Raw genomic sequence first — 17,443 nt, forward strand, 5'->3', positions numbered from 1 at the left:
GACTGACTTATTGGGATATTTTTAGTATTGACCGTGGGATCCCTAAGTCTGAGGCAAACAATCGTCCATTGAATTCCAGAGATGCCACCCAACCTCCACTACTCATGCAACACAGGTAACACAGACAGTGTAGGGCAGGGTCACTCTAAAAAAGCAGTAGGAAAAAAAGATAATTCGCTGGGTGGAAAAGCCCTATTTCTTTGAAGCGCTTTTCTTCTACTTGGAAGCTAATTAACACAGGCATGGCATCCTCACACATGTTCCATTGTTTGGTCTTCATTAATAGCTCAGGGGTTACCGATCATTTAATATGGGAAGAATCACTCAAAGGCTGGCCTGTAATCCCAGCATTTGGGAGACTGAAGCAGGAGGGTCACTGTGGGTGGGCTACATAGTGAACTCCAAGGCAGCATGAACAACACAACAGCTTCAAAAAACAAACAAGAAGTTAGTCATATTTAGAGAGGGCAAAAATAATTTCCTGGCGTGTTCCCACTTTGTGGAAGTGCTAGGTCAACCTCAAGACTTTGGATTCAAAACCTTTTGCTAGTGGCCAGAGACACTAAAATAGGAAGTAAAGTTTGGTTTTGCTTTTCGAGACAGGGTTTCTTAAACTAGCTCTTTAGACCAGGCTGGCCTCGAACTCAGAGATCCTCCTGTCTCTGCTGTGCTGGGATTAAAGGCGAGAGCCACCAGCGCCCAGCTCTGCTAACCCCGCCCGGGCATGTCCACTCGTGCTCACGGTGGGGAAGGACTAGGTGAGCTCATTTGAGACCCTCGACTTCTTCTACGGTGGCGGAAGGAGATGACACAGACGCAGGTCTCCTTATAACACTCGGCTTTTGGGCCGAGGGAGATCGCAAGACGCTGACTAGAAGAGCACAGCTCCCGCCAGCTCGACGACGAGCATGCGCGTTAGCTGCTGTCGGGTCCTCGGGCCCCACCCCTAGCGCGCAGCCCCGCCTCTTGGTCCTCGCGCGTGCGCAGCTGTGCATTTCCCGTGGGCCTCTGGGGCGCGGCGGATTTGTAATCCATGGCGGGTCCGTGCTCGATGGCTTGCCACCCTGCTTCATGTGCAGGCAACCGCCAGGACAGGTGGAGCGACTCCTCGCTTCTGGAGAAGCGGCTGTCAGAGTGCTCGATCCGCCACCAGCTGCTTCAGCAGTGGGCGAGCATGTCGAGCGCGGTCGCGTCGGAGACGGAGGCGGAGCCGGAACGGTGCGAGAAGGCGGCCGCGGCGGCCGGGGACTACCCGCTCGTGTTCCTGTGCGCGCGCTGTCGCCGGCCGCTGGGCGACTCGCTCACCTGGGTGACCAGCCAGGAGGACAAGAGCTGCATCCTTCTAAGCTGTCAGTTCTGGCTCGGGCCGGTAGCGTCGTCTCCGGCGGGAGGGCTTCCCGGAGGGGGGGGGGCGTGAGCAAACGGGGAGGAGGGGAGTCCTGTCGGTGGCTCACGAGGGACCGGTCCAGAAGGGCCTCGGTTGAGCATCGTCGTGGACATTATTCAGAAACAAGTGACCGAGCGTTTCAGGGCAGTGTCAAGATTTTTCAAATCTGACGGGCTCCGTTAGCCCATGGCCTTACAGCTTCAAGTGTTAAAACCATACAGTTAGCCGGGCGGTCGTGGCGCACGCCTTTAATCCCAGCACTTGGGAGGCAGAGGCAGGCGGATCTCTGTGAGTTCGAGACCAGCCTGGTCTACAAGAGCTAGTTCCAGGACAGGCTCCAAAGCCACAGAGAAACCCTGTCTCGAAAAAACCAAAAAACAAAACAAACAAACAAACAAACAAACAAAAAAAAACCCATACAGTTGCTGGTGTGTGTGTGTGGGGAGATTGTGGGCCGCCATCGACTTTAGCTGTCCTTGGGTTAACTCTCAGATAGCTTGTGCCTCAGTTGTCTCTTCTCCAGAATGTGGGATAATACATGGGAAAACGGGATGATTAAATAGGCGATTTCTTTAGGAGTGATCCACCTTGTTAGCATCTTTGATAGAAGTTTAGCATTGCCACTGTTAATTTGGACAGCCTAAAATTGGGCTGAGATTTTTGATATAGTATAATAATGGGTTTATTTTGTTTATGTGTTTTAAAGAAATAACGTTAAGACTTTCATTTTTTCCGTTTTTTAATAGCTTTTCTATCTTGCTTTCTGATGTATTAATACTGTTGTTAGGTTTTAGAATATAACCTGTGTAAACTAGATGAGTTTATTTATCCCCATATTAATAATTCTTTCTGAGTCTTTTATAAAGTTTCCCATAGTGATTCACTGGAATTACCCCCTTTGCATTTATTAAACAATGCAGAAGGGTGTAAAAGTTTCAAGAAAAGATTAATCTTTAGATTAAATTTTATTAATTGTTACTAATCAATTTTCAGATTAATTTCTGTTCCCAGTTGGAGTGTTTTATTTAGCTTTGTTCATGTTTATGACATTTACAATTCTTAGGTTTTTTTTTCCTGTTTTGAAATTGTTTTCTGTGTTTCCCAGAATGGCTTTGAACTACTGATCCTACGTCAGCTTTCTAAGTAGTGAGGATTATAGGCTCAATGCTTACATTTTATTTACAGCCACAACATGCTGATTTAGCCTTCTTGGTATATTTATAAACTCATTTCTCAACCCCAGTAGTTGTATTAACGTATTAAAAAAAACAGGGACTGGAGAGATGAGTCGGGGTCGAGTGCTTGCAGAGGGCGCAGTTCCCAGCACTGGCAGGCTGGTTTACCACTGTTGCCAGCTCCAGTTACAGGGGTCCGCTGCCACCACACACGTGCTTGCTGTGCATACATACCTGCAGGCAGGCAAAACACTCAAAAACGAATTAATAAAAATGAAAAGAAATTGTAACTTTCCCATTCCTGAATTGCTTGTTTAGTTCTCACCAGTGTCTTTCTAGTCCCCAAGGAAATGTTAAGTTTGGGGGCTGGAAAACCTTTATCCATAGATGCTAACTTGGGTCGTTCCCCCCCCCCCCCCCACACACACATCCCAGGGGACCCAAAGGATCCCAGGCCTGTGTTGCCAAAGTGCAACTAAATGCAAGCTTCGGAAGGGTCCAGGAGATGAAGGGACCCGTAGACTGTCATGAAGAATGGGGATCTATCTGATGAGTGGATCTGGGGCAGAGGAGGGGCAGAACGGGCTTTCCTGGAGCAGGCAAGGAGGGAAGGAGGCTAACCAGCTCTGCTACAGCAGTTGTCCTGTGGGAGGGGGTGCTGGTGTTTCCGGGGTGGAGTAGATTTGTGAGGCACAACTGACACCAGAGCTGTAAAAACCAAAACAGACGCATGGACTCCATCTTGGCTTCCAATCGGAGCAACTGAATATATGGGTGTGGGGGTTACCAGGGCAAACTGTGGAAAGGGTGACATGGAGACATTGACTAAATGATGCCGCTTCTTCGTTTCCCTCTGGGGGTGTTTTGTACTGCTTCCCTGGCCCAGCTGTGAGGTGCTCAAGCACAAGATGTTTGGTGTCCCGGGACCTGCTCAGTTACTTTTAGAGAGAGGAGCTGTGTGCTGCAGTACAGGGACGACCATCTTCCTTGGTCTCTGCCCAGTTTCACTCCACCTAGCATGCGCTTCTCCACCATTGATGTCCCTGGTAATTTTGTTCACTTTATGAGTACTGTTAGTTTTCAGAGGATATGAAGTAGTTCTTATTCCACCTTCTCTTCCCAGAAGGCCCTTGTACCTTTAGTGTTGAACCATGTATATGCCCTGGCAACCCCAGTGTTTGGGTGATTTTTTTCCCTTAGTGCTCTGAGTTGGTCCTTTTTTTCCCCCCTAGTGCTCCGAGTTCTAGAATAAAAGTTAAAAGTTCTCTGTCCTCAGGTGTACTGTAACAGATCGTGCTAACCAAGTGCTGCTCTCCCAGGTGTGTCCTCTAATGTGTCTGTGGATAAAGAGCAGAAACTGTCCAAGTGCAAAGGTGAAGACGGTTGGTAAGTAAGGTGTTTATGTGAATATCATGTAGAGAAAATATTTAAGGAAAAGTCTTCCACAATTCTGTGAGATTACTTGGGATGTAACTTTTTGTGGTAATTGAACAAACACATAAAAGAAGTAAATATCCATTATTCAGTGGTGACAGCCCTGATAGGAAAGTGGAAGTTTCTAAAGGTGTAGCTGACACTGATTTTAAGGCTTTGGGTTTGGAGTGAAGAAAATGAAAAGTAAACGTAGAGCATCTGAAAATCTCCAGGCCTGAGGAGCCCTGTTCAGTGCTGCCTGCCTCTTCCATGTCCTGGCACAGACAGGAAATGTAATACAGAATCCACATCCACAGCCACTGGGTACAGACAGACTGGCTCTACATGGCAGCCCTCGGTTCTGGTGGCCACTGCTAGGGCTGAGGGGAGAGAGCCCTTGTGGCTGTCATCTAGTGGCTGCAAGTGCTGTCCTCAACAAACTGAGTGGGAAGTCCTCCTGCCTTTTGTAATTGCTACCCCAAATAGGAACTGTGTCTTGCTGAGGCATAGAAACTAACTTTAGGTAGTACCCTGAGAAGCAAAAGGTGATACTGACATTAAAGCTTTAATAATCTAGAATACCTTATTCAGATAAAGTATAGTTCAGCGGTACAGAAACTCAAGGAAAATTGCATCGGTATCGGGAAAGATGATATGTAGGTATGACAGGTTATGTTGCTGGTGGATAGATGTACTGCTTAGAAATCTCACGTTTTTTAGATTTATTTATCCTTATTTCATATGTATGAGTGCTATGTATATATGTTCACCACATGTGTGCCTGAGGCCCACAGAGGTCAGAAGAGGGCATTGGATCCCCTGGAGTTAGGAATTGTGTGAGTTGTCATGTGAGTACTGGGAATTGAACCTGGTTCTCTGCAAGGGCAGCCAGTGATCTTAACTGTTGAGCCATCTCTCTAGCTCAGGAGCTGCCTCTCACTAGGCTCTGGCACTGGTCCTAGTAAGTCCAGGGTGCTGGAGTTTCCCATCTGCCTCTGCAGTGCTCCTTTCTGCTTCCCTGCTCGAGTCTCCATTTGTCATGCCTGTGGACCAGGTCCACTCTTTTGTACTTAGTATGTTTTCATTAAGTCAGCTCAGAAGCAGCTCTAGAGACTACGGTAAAGCAGATATTAGATCTCACAGCTATTGTGCTGGGTTCTAAGCCTGTGGTCAGGTCTGTTGATGCTGAACAGTTTACAGCTATGTTGACAGCAGTGTGGTGTGAAAACTGGGCTGCTCTTTTTGTAATCAGAATTGGTAGAGATCGGAGAAGGGAATTGCCTTCCTCACCCAGTGATCTTTACTGTGTCACCTAGACATCCCTTTGTGTTGCCGTCAGTTGTCTTGGGTTTCACTAGGCCTTGTGAATGCTGTATTGCTTTAGGATGTTCTTTCTGTTTTCTGTTTGTTTGTTTGTTTCGAGACAGGGTTTCTCCGTGTAACAGTCCTGGCTTTACTGGAACTTGCTTTGTAAACTACCCTGGCCTCGAACTCACTGAGATCCACTTACCTTTGCCTCTCAAGTGCTGGGATTAAAGGCGTGTACCATCATTACCAGGCCTTAGGATGTCTTCTACTGAGTGACTGACTGGGGCATTCCAGTGGTCAGCCAGAGCACAGGGGTGGGCTTCAAAAGGCTTAAGTTGTGGAGGTAACTGTAGCCTCCCGTGCTTTTCTGATTCCCTGCTTTATGATTGAGCCAGTTCCTTGATTAAAGTCATTTATGGTTTCTGGTATTGCTTCTCAGTCTTGCTAATGATAGTCTAGTAGTGGCTACCCACTCCCTGCTGTTCCCCAAGATTATTCTAGGGTCTGGATTAGTGTGGGTTGTGATGAAGTACCTGACCATGCTAAATTATAAAGGAGGGAGGCTTGCTTTGCTGAATCACGATTAATAAAAACTCAGAGATAGAAATTGGGGTTCAACTTGAAGATCAAAAAAACAGAGCAGCCAGCCACTGGCTCTCACCTCAACCTCTGTTTGAAAATGGCGATTCAGCCTCCAGGAATCTCAGAATGAGACTGTGCCTGAGAGCTGTCTCCTCCTGTATTATAAGCCTCTCTAGGGCTGGGTTTAAAGATGTGTACTGCCTGGTTTCTATGGCAACTAATATGGCTACTGGGATTAAAGGTGTGTGTTTACCCGGGCGGTGGTGGCGCACGCCTTTAATCCCAGCACTTGGGAAGCAGAGGAAGGCGGATCTCTGTGAGTTCGAGACCAGCCTGGTCTACAAGAGCTAGTTCCAGGACAGGCTCCAAAACCACAGAGAAACCCTGTCTCGAAAAACCAAAAAAAGGGTGTGTGTTTACTGTTACTTGGTCTGTAAGGCTGATCAGTGGGGCTGTTTTACTCTCTGATCTTCAGGCAAGCTTTATTTATTAAAATACAAATGTAGTGCCACTACACTTTGGCTTATGGTTCTGGGGGTATGTTGTCTAAAGGCCATGTCCAATGGTAGCCTTCTTGATGACAGAGCCCCAGATGGTGCAGAGTGTACTGTGGCCAGATTGAAACTAGAGGATGGGTATCTCTTCTGGCTTCCTCTTATAAAGCCACCAGGATTTAGTCATTGGGACTCTACCATGATGACTGTCCAGTCTTAGTCACCTTCAGGAGACCCCAGTTCTGAGGGCCATGCACTGTTCACTTAAGTTTCTTGACCAGCTTGGGAAGACAGACCACATTCAATGGTACCAAGATGTGAGAGGGCTCATGTGAGTTTTGTACAGGTTGTGGTTGATTCTGAAAATTCAGATTACCCACTTATTATCAGTATATCCTTAGAGTTCAAATCTCAGGTTTTTCTAAATCTTTTTCTTGATTAACAATCTTGACAATGTGATGTAGCCTCCTAATTACTATGAAGCTTGATATAGACAGAGCATGTAGATTTGCCTGTTCATCATTGGCAGTGTAGGTGGGGTTTTCTACTTGGGATCTACTAAGATGTTTGTGGAAGGATACTGAGAAATATGCTTTGCTTGACAAATTAAAAGCAATTCAATCAGTTCCATACATGGAGCAAGAAACCCAGAACTCATGGGCAGGGAGCAGAAACCGGAAGCTGCACAAGTCACCATGGGGCAAGGATCCGGGCCAGGGAATGCAGGGAATGCAGCAGTTGTGGGTGCACTTGGGAAATTTCTAAGATGCTACATGCAGTAAACTCTGCTGTGGTGGGGATTCTACAAAAAACGGCTTAGATAAAAGCAAGCCAAGTGGGCAGGGTTGAGAGACTGTCTGGGGCGTGGACTGGCTAGGCCGTTAGGCTGTCCACCCAGGAGGCGTGGAGTCCGGTCCCACGTTGGGTGCCAAATGTGGAAGGATGCTTAAAAGAAATCCCACACTAGATCAGAATTGAGAAATAGATGGTTATTTATTTAGGGGTAAACTCACAAATCAGAATTCTGCTTGAATGGAGAACAGAAAGTGAATCCAACAACCAGAAAGAGCGGCAGGGAAAAGAGGCTGGAGGCAAGCTCTACATGAGCATGTATAGTATAAGAGGCCACGCCCCAGTGGGCGGAAACCACTGGTTGTAAGACTTCCTACAGCAGATGGTTTTATTTGTTTGCTTTTTTTTTAAAGGTTTATTACTTTATTTATTTATTTATTTATTGTTTTTCGAGATAGTGAAAGACTCTAAATGCATTTGTAAGCCCCCTCAACCCTAAGACATTTTTCTAAAACCTTACACTCACTCTCTCTTGGAAACGGGACAGTCGCCCACACACACACATGCTGGACTGCTCATCCCCCTGTGTCCTTGTGAACAATCTTCAAACATAACTCCATTCTGGGAATTGAGGCAAAGACAACCCACAGATGTCACCTCAGTTCCTGATGTATTGATTTAGTTATTGGGCCAAGGTCAGGATGGACCACAGATGCTCTCCCTTATCACCTGACCACGCAGCTGTTCTCCTGCCCTGGAATAGACCAATCACTACTAGTAACCCTTTGAATAAGCCAATCCAATAAGTTCCCCCCTTGTGCTGTGGCTTTTTGCTTTAAAAGATGGACTGTAACAGCTATCGGATGTCCTTCATATCCCGAACCTGAAGGACCCTGTCATGACAGAATAAAAATCCTCTTGCTTTTGCATCAATTGTGATTGTGTGAGTGGTGTCTGGAGCAACTCCTCCCTGATGTTTGGATTTCTAGTCCAACAACAGGAATGTAATCTAACAGTTTTTAACAAGGCAGAGGGAATGGGAGAGAGGGGCAAGGCCTGCTAAAGCCATGCCTGCCACTTTCAAACTGGCCAGAGTCCCTTCACTGGCTATGGTGAGACATGCCTATAATCCTAGCATTTGGAAGTTTGGAGGCAGAAGGATCAGGAGTTCAAGATTATTCATAGCATAGAGACATAGCAAGATTAAGGCTAGCCTGGGATACATAAGACCTTGTCTCAAGAGGGAAAACTATGAAGCTGTATTTAACTTTTTAATAAGGGACCAGAATGAGGTAGAGCTGCTCAGTGGGGCTAGAGCTCTTTGGACAAACCTAGTTAACACTGCATGGGGCAGTACAGCCCAGCCTTTGCGGCTGTCTTTTCTCCTAGCAGAGGCCTCAGCCAGACTAATCTTTCCATATGCCTTCTCCTAACTTTGGAGAACTTTTCTCCTAAGGTCTGCAAACCTGCCTGATCCCCATTAGAGCAGAATTGCAAACTGGTGTGGGGAGTGGGTGTATGTGTGTTTGTTTCTTGGTTTTTCAAGATAGGGTTTCGACTTCCCTGGAACTCGCTCTGTAGACCAGGCTGACTGACCTCAGATTCACAGAACCCTGCCTGCCTCTGCTTCCTGAGTGCTGGGATTAAAACTTTGTGCCACCACTCCTGGCCTGGCCTGGGTTTGTGTTGTGTGACTGTGTTTAGGGGAGCAGAGAATTGGGTTCTGTTTGTCTGCTGCTCTGTGCCACAGTGCAGAATTGATGTTTACAGCAGACCCTGGTATCCTGAAAGCCGGGAATGCTCCTCTGTTATTGCAGGGAAACTGCCGACCTTCCTACCTAGAGCATTGATGACCCGAGGTGATTGATCGGACATTGTAAAGGATGTGTAGACTTTGTTGATTTTCCAGATTTCAAATAGTTTGTCTTAATAGTAGATCAAGGACTATAGATTCTGGAAACCCTGCCTCAGCCTTTCCTTCATGTCCTTGCCATTTGCTGTCCAGAGCCCTGTGGCCTAGAGTGGCTGTTTGTATTCTCCTGCAGCCATCTTACCCTCGTTTTTCTTCTTCCTTACATATGACATCATACAGTCAGGATGAACCTGGTTGTAGTGGCACTTGCTTGTCACCCCAGCACTTGCCATGGGAAGTTGGGGCAGGACGACACCTGACAAAAGTTTGAAGTTGGGGTGGGCTACATAGTAAGACCCTAACCCAAACCAAAACCCAAAACAAACAGAAAGCCACAAAAGGAAAACACCACCATCAAGATAGCTCCTTTTCACCTGAAGCAACTCAGGACTTGTAGAGCTTTATTTAATTTTTATTTCTTTAAATCGTGTGTGTGTGTGTGTGTGTGTCTGTCTGTCTGTGTCTGTGGAGGTCGGGACAACTCTCCTTTGACCATATGGGTTCTGGGGATTGAGTCAGGTTGTCATGGTTGGCAACAAGCACCTTTACCTGCTGAGCCGTCTAGCCAGCCCTCAGCGTGTGGGTTTTAGCAAGGAGGACTTCCATCATACGCATTGCTACTTTCCCCTAAGCAGAGTCATTTCTTTACTGCAGCATTCTTGAGACTCTGTACTGCACAGGCTGCTCCTTGAACCTCGGCTACGTGTACAAATGCACTCCCAAGAGCCTAGACTACAAGAGGGACTTGTTCTGCCTCAGCGTGAAAGCCATCGAAAGGTAGGCTTCATAGATGTGTGGCTGCCTCGTGATTGATTTCTCACAGTTGGAAAATGGAATTAGTATGAGAACAACAGAGCTAAATCGGCACTGCTGGGTTCAGGTGTATTTCTGAGGAATAATTTCTGACGGTCACCCCTCCCCGACACACACTTTGTGTCTAATTTATTTGGTATTGGGAAAGTCAGACACTAAATGAGAGGTGAAAATGTGAGAAATTTTTTTGAAGTAAATATTGAGTTTTGTTTTTTTGGGCTTTGTTTTTTTGTTTTTGATTTTGGTTTTTTGAGACAAGGTTTTTCTGTGTAGCCCTGGCTATCCTGGGACTTAGTTTGTAGACCAGGCTGGCCTTGAACTCAGAGATCCATCTGTCTCTGCCTCCCAAGTGCTGGGATTGCAAGTGTGTGCCACCACCAGTTTCAGAACACACTGTTAGCTGACTTCAAAGTCATGGTCCCCTGCTTTTGCTTCCCAGACCCTGGGATCATGTGTACTCCTGGCAAGATGTTTTGGAGCAGTTGTGTGGACCAGTGAGCATAGTCCCCACTTTCCTATCCCCATTGTTAACCTCTCAGATCAGCGTTTCCCAGCCTTCCTAGTGCTGGGACCCTTTGCAGTTCCTCATATTGTAGTAACCCCAACCATGACATTATTTCATTACTACTTCCTATCTGTAGCTGTGTTATGAATGGCAGAGTAAATATCTGATATGCAGAATAGTGGGTATATGACCCCATGAAAAAATCGTTCAGCCCCCAAAGGGGGACCCATAGGTTGAGAGCTGCTGCTGCCTTAAGCGGTCGTGGAGAAAGGTTGGGGATACAGCTCAGCGCAGTGTGTAGAAAGCCCTTGTCCAGAGCCCAGCACGGCATGGACCAAGTGTGGTGGGGGCGCCGGGATCTTGGCAGGTGAAGGCAGGAGGATTGCGGCCTCGAGCTCTGTAGAGAGTTGGCCTTGGGGTCCATGCGACTTGTTGTTTGTTTTTCCCAAGCTAAGGTTTCTCTGTGGCTTTGGAGCCTGTCCTGGAACTAGGTCTTGTAGACCAGGCTGGTCTCGAACTCACAGAGATCCGCCTGCCTCTGCCTCCCGAGTGCTGGGATTAAAGGCGTGCGCCACCACCGCCCAGCCGATCCATGCGACTTGGAATCCCCTCTGACTTCCAGAAGTTTGTCAGGAAGAACTGGCATTTCAAAAATTGGTTCACAAAAGAGTTCCTTCGGTATTATAGAAGACTAGAAATATAGACTTAGTTATTTACTGTAATAAAATTGGTTCAGAAAGGAGTTTCTTTGGTGTTCTGGAAGACTAGGAATACAAGCTTAGTTGTTTACTATAATAAGAATTGTCTGGCAGGGTGGTGGTGGCCACACCTTTAATCCCAGCACTCAGGAGGCAGAGGTGGGTGGATCTCTGTGAGTTTGAGGCTAGCTTGGTCTATAAGAGTTAGTTCCAGGACAGGCTCTAAAGCTACAGAGAAACCCTGTCTCAAAAACAAAACAAACAGAAACAAAACAAAAAATAATTGTATGGTGTTTTTTTTTTTGTTTTTTGCTTTGTTCATTTTCTTTTTTTTTTTTTTCCAAAATTCGAGAAAATGTCTGTATTCTTCAAGGTTTCTAAAAAGTATTAAGAAACAAGGCGAATTAGGTGCTACGGGCCCCTAATTTCAGATAGTTTTTTGATGAACAGTTTTTAGTGGTAATGTTATACAGTGTGTCGACCACATCCACCCCTCCTCACCCCAACTTTTCCCAGCTCCGTCCCACTGCTTCCCTCTAAGACTTCCAAGCCTCTTTGTTTTTAATTTAAATAACCTATCAAGTCCAGTTTTGTTGCCTCTGCTCCTGGGTGTGCGGCTGTCCACTGGAACGGTCCACCTGCCAGGGCTGCCCCTGAAAGACAATGGCTCTTCCCTCCTCCGGAAGCCATCAGCCATCTGTAGCTTCCTTGATCATTTGAGAAGGCCACATGGAAGCCTGCTGTTTTATTATATATTTATATGTTTCTGAGTTTAATTGGAATTACCCTACATAGGAAATTATGCTCATCCCAGAAGCCCTGGGTTGCCAGATAGAAAAAGCCAGTGCTAGATATGGGAACCATTACCCCCCAGAACAATTGCGGAGGTCTTAATGACCTTCCAATTGATTGACCTTTTAAAATAGGAAATACAAAATTAGATCAGCTCATACCAATGCCTCTCAATTTGTCCTTATAAAGATGTGGCACTAAGACTTTGTCTATCAGGAAAGGACAATCTAAGAGGAAAATGACAATACTTTCCTTGCTTGAGTTACTTTTACCATGCTTGTTTAATTTCTTACATTTTTCTCCTTAATTTTTTTAAAACATTGATTTTTTTCCAGTAATTAATAGTTTTGTGTTTGGCATCTTTTAAAACCAGACAAGTTTAAATCAGAAATCTTTTTTTAAAACTTTATTTATATTTTATGTATATGAGTGCTATGTATATATACCTGCACACTAGGTTGTGAGCCACCATGTGGTTGCTGGGAATTGAACTCGGGACCTCTGGAAGAGTAGCCAGTGCTCTTAACTGCTAAACCATCTCTCCAGCCCTTCTTTTTTTGTTGTTGTTGTTTTTGTTTGTTTGTTTTGTTTTGTTTTTGTTTTTAGAGACAAGGTTTCTCTGTAGCTTTGGAGCCTGTCCTGGAACTAGCTCTTGTAGACCAGGCTGGCCTCGAACTCACAGAGATCCGCCTGTCTCTGCCTCCCGAGTGCTGGGATTAAAGGTGTGTGCCACCACGGCCCGGCTAAATCAAAATTTTATAATCCACAAATCAACTCACGTGCATCACTAAGCAAGTGGTGCTCCGTGTTATAGAGCAGAAGGCCAGGTCCCAGACTTATGCTCATCAGGGTCAGTGACAGTGACCTCAGGGTGGGCAGGTGCATAGAAGAGAGGGCCCTTCAGCCCATCGTGGGGACGCACCTGTAGCCGCAGTACTCCAGAGGCAGGGCAGGAGGGAGCTGTGTCGCGGGTTACCCAGTAAGGATAAAACGTAAGGAAGATACAAATTATTTTAACACTGTACGGTTGGAACAAAACCTTCCCTTTTTTGTTTTGCTTTGTTTAAGACAGGGTCTCGTTACGTAGCCTTGACTTGCCTGGATCTTGTGGTACAGACTTAAATTCTTAGAGATCCACTGCCTCCGCCTCCCAAGGGCTGGAAGTAAAGGTGTGAGCCCCTGCGCCCAGCCGGCTTTCTTTTTAAGACGGAATGGTTTGTTTGGACTCAGACTTTGTGGGTCCAGTCAAGTGGTGGGGAAGACGGTCCTGGGAGCTTGAGACAGCTGGCCACACTGCAGCTCAGTCAGGAAACAGAAATAAATTCCCAGCTTGCTTTGTTGTTCTTAGATTTTTTAAGATTGCAGGTGGTGGTGTCCCTGGCTAGCCATGAACTCAGTCTTCCAAGGGCTAGGATCACAGGGATGTGCCACCATGCTAGGCTTTAGGTTTTTTTTTTTTTTTTTTTTTGGTTTTTCGAGACAGGGTTTCTCTGTGGTTTTGGAGCCTGTCCTGGAACTAGCTTTTGTAGACCAGGCTGGTCTCGAACTCACAGAGATTCACCTGCCTCTGCCTCCCAAGTGCTGGGATTAAAGGCGTGCGCCACCACCGCCCGGCTTAGGCTTTAGGTTTTAAAGTGATTCTATCTGTATAAGACACAGGATAGAATATTTTGCCCTAGAAGGTCGCAACATTGAAGTTATTTTTCTCCTTAAGAGTTGAGTTTAGGATTGTGTTACCTTTGGGGCAGAGTTCATGCTGAGGAGCCTGGTTTTATATGGAATTGTTTGTCCAGCGTGACATTTATTTACTGTTAAAATACTACTTAGATGGCACTGGTCTTCTCAGGTCATTTCTTCTTTTCTCTTTTATTCACAGGGTGGCTTTTTTCTAGTTCTCTTTTTTCTTTTTTTTTTTCTAATTTTATTTTATGAGCATTGCTTTTTGCCTACATATATATCCTTGTGAGGGTGTTGGGTCCCCTGAAACTAAGGTTACAGACAACTGTAAGCTGCCATGTGGGTATGGGAATTGAACCCAGGTCCTCTGGAAGAGCAGCCAGTGCCCTTAACCATCGAGCCATCTCTCTAGCCCCAGTTTCTTTTTTTCTAAAGAAGGTGTTAATTGCCTCCTGTGGTTTTGTTTACTGTGCTCTTTTTCAGGAATATAATCCATAGGATTCCAAAGAAGACCCATTTTCCCTTTATTATCTTATGGGTGTGGGTGTTTTGCCTATATTTATGCCTGTGCATCACATGTGTGCAGTGCCTGTGGAGGCCAGGAGAGGGCAGTAGTGCTCTGGGTGCTGGGAATTGAACTCAGATCCCCTGGAGAGCAGCCAGTGCTCTTAACTGCTGTGCTATCTCTCCAGCCCCAGAAAACTTCTTCCTTGACAAATGACACAAAATTGTTACATGGATAAAAACGTTAAAGAAATAGGAAGGCATTGTGTGTCCTTCCTTTTGTTGAGATTTTATGTGATAGTTGGCACCAGACTTCCTTTTCTTATGGGCCAGGCTGCTGCTGCTTTTTTTTTTTTTAAAGAAATTTTTAGTACGTTTTCAAATGATAACACTCCACAACCCTAGAGAGCTGTGGAAAACAAGTTGGAAGACAGTGTTGAGGTTGTCTAAATCTTATTTTTTGACACTTTTTATTTTATGTTTGTGGGTGTTTTGCCTGCATGTATGTATGTGTGCCACATGCAAGTCTGGTTCCCTGGAAACCAGAAGAGGTCATGGGATTCTCTAGAACTGGAGTCAGGGAGGGTTGTCATCTGCCATATAGGTACTGGGATCTGAACTCAGCCCCTCCAGGAGCAGTAGGTGTTTCCAACTCCTTCCAACCGTCTGTCTGACCCTGAGGTTGTTCTACTCTTGATCATTATTACTACTTATTAAATTATTACTTATTAAAAGTCAAACTTGGAAATATTCACGTTTCTAGAAAGTTACATAAAGCAAGCTTTGGTTTCTTAGGGATTCTCTGCTTGTCCTCGACCTTGAGCCGTGATGTCGCTTTGCCCCCGGACCGCCTGGGGAGGGGCTTATTCCAGAGTGGAATATTTATAACAGGAAGTGGATGTGTGGGGCTACTTGGAAGAAGCCATTAGGGAGGAGTGAGATATGTGGTTCAGTGTCCTCAGAAGGGCTCCACGAATAGGGAATGCAGTCTTCAGTTACTTGGTGCTTGGAGAGATGGACTTGGAGCTGACATTGCTGGCTGCTGTGAAGTTGACGCTAGATCCTTCTCATACGTTAACTCCTACGGTACCACATCTCAGTTACACTTTAGGGTCCTCTGAGAAGCAGATCGTGCCGCAAGACAAGGAGCTTTTCAGTCTGGAGAGCAGAGTTGAAATAGAGAAGTCTATAAAGCAGGTAATTTTGCTCTAAATTTATACCTTCGTTTGAACAATTTCCTGCAGTGACCAGATGACCCCTCCACTTGACCCTGTGATGTCTTCTGTTTTGCTTTCAGCCCTTCGCAGTGAGAAAGTGCTCATCGTCCGTTAGGGAGTTGAGCTGTGAGCTCAGGCTGTCAGCAGAACACCAAACACAGTCCATGCTGAGCTCAGAACAGCACTCATTCTAACCCAGACCTGTGACTTTGAGCAAAGCGATATTTAAATTGTTGAAATGCTTTTATGTGTCTGTGTGCTTTGCCTGCATGTATGCATGTGCCATGTGCTTGCTTGGTGCCTGTGGGGGCTGAAAGAGGCTGTTGAATCCCCAGTCAGGTCCCAGGGTTGAACCCAAACGATCAGGCTCAGCAGCAGGTCCTTTGCCTGCTCAGCCACCTTGTGGCCCTAAGCAGATTGGCTTGCCTGGTATTCAGCTCAGTGCTGAATACTAACGTTCCTTGAGACATGTGTAGCTGTAGATTGTGGGTTGGGTTGCAAATAAAGCTAATGAAATTATGATTGTGTTTTATTCAAGTTAGACTCACTCCTCTAAGGAGTTTGTTAGGCCTAACATCTTAATGTCTTGCATAGCATTCAGAATGGCATAAGTTATTTTAGCCATTAAACTGTGAGAAATTAATCATACTAACCCTTGTGTTTCTTCATGCTCTTTCAATTCGGTAGATGGAAGATGTCCTGAGAGCCTTGGAGACGAAGCTATGGGAGGTTGAATCAAAACTGACTGCTGCTGGCCGCTGACCGTAGCTGAGCTGTGTTCCGTACCCCACCCTGCCCCATTCTTGTTCCTAATATATGGTCAGGCTCTAAGTATTTTAGAGGAAAGAGGTAATTGTTACCTGATTTGAATTTTAAAGCCAGTTTATGATATATGCTGGAATGAGGTTTTTTTTTGTGTGTGAGATTTTATTTTATTTTCATTAAAAAACAGAGTGATTTTTCTGTCTTCTTTTTCTTTTAAATTCATTGTATGTGTACATTTTTCTCTCTTTTAAAACTTTGTGACTTTTAATACTTTGTATATTTATGTCTGAGTCGTAAAAAATCACTCATCTCTGGGGTAAGATTTTAGTGGAATGTGTTAGATTTGGATTTTCTATAATGTAAAACTTTTATGAGGAACATGTATTTTTATAATAAGGAAGAGAATAAAAATTTAAAAGTGCTTGAAGGTTCATTTGTTTGTTTAAGTGAGATTAAAAACAATTCCCGGGCCGTGAACTCCACGTACTGACTGAGCATGCACTGTGGTCCGCCCAGCCTAGCCCCCCCTTCTAGGTGCGACGGGTGAAGCTTGTCTTGGTGCCCTGTAGGGCTGACTCACCCAGCTTCTATCCGCCGCTCATGGAGCCTTCTGAGAACGCTAGAATTACAGCAAGAGTAGCTGAGGGTGTGCCCCTGGTGCCTGGGCTTTGGGGCCATTTCAGACCCAACAGTACAGAATGCATGAACTACTTTTAGTGGTTTTATTTGACAGTTGAATATATGCATCAAACAGAAGATGGGCCACGGAAGGGCCTGTGGTACGCAAGTGTTGACATTTGAAATGTTCAGAAATACCTGAGCTGCTGGGTAAACCACTGGCAGCTTGAAGTTGGGCAGAAAGGGGTGTTGTGGTTATTATGCTAGAGAAATCAGCAAGTACTGAAAAAAAAATCAGGTTTCCCCACCCTTCTGAGCTGGTTTCCTAGCACTGTAGTCTATTTTAATCTTGCTCCATCCTGTTTAACTTAACATTTAGAAGAAAATACTTCAACACACAAAAGACCATTCTTAACATCTTGTTCATTAAGTAAAAAAATGAAAGTGTATTACGACCATAGGATTATAGCTGCATTCTTCATTTCTTCCAGAGAAAAAGCAAAATACTTGAAAACAGACAGCTTGGAGTCTTCCGTAGTTGCTGTCACATGCATCGTCCTTCTCCACGAGTAAGAAACTGGTCAGCGCCTGCGTCTGCGGGTGGAGGAAATAGTCGCCCTCCCCTCCGTCTAAGCACACATGTGGACACCCGGTCTTTGTAGTGGTACCCCTTTCCCTCTGTGTGTGCGCTCGAGCACGTGTGTGTGGAGGCTGGAGGCCGGTGTCCCGTGACTTCTGTCACTAAACCCGGAGCTTGACAACTTGGCAAGAGTAGCCGGCCGGGAACCCAG

General features: G+C 45.5%; 1 protein-coding gene across 1 annotated transcript; it reads left to right on the forward strand.

The window, feature by feature from the left end:
* The first annotated feature begins 1,012 nt into the window (after positions 1 to 1,012).
* Mis18a (MIS18 kinetochore protein A) lies at positions 1,013 to 16,426 on the forward strand. Its single transcript, XM_057765645.1, has 5 exons — positions 1,013 to 1,349; positions 3,882 to 3,948; positions 9,718 to 9,840; positions 15,153 to 15,249; positions 15,957 to 16,426. Exons 1-5 carry the CDS (start codon positions 1,034 to 1,036, stop codon positions 16,029 to 16,031), a joined length of 678 nt encoding a protein of 225 aa, XP_057621628.1. The 5' UTR covers positions 1,013 to 1,033; the 3' UTR covers positions 16,032 to 16,426.
* The last annotated feature ends 1,017 nt before the right edge of the window (positions 16,427 to 17,443 follow it).

This window comes from Chionomys nivalis, chromosome 3 (genome assembly GCF_950005125.1).
Source record: "Chionomys nivalis chromosome 3, mChiNiv1.1, whole genome shotgun sequence".
Taxonomy (NCBI): domain Eukaryota; kingdom Metazoa; phylum Chordata; class Mammalia; order Rodentia; family Cricetidae; genus Chionomys; species Chionomys nivalis.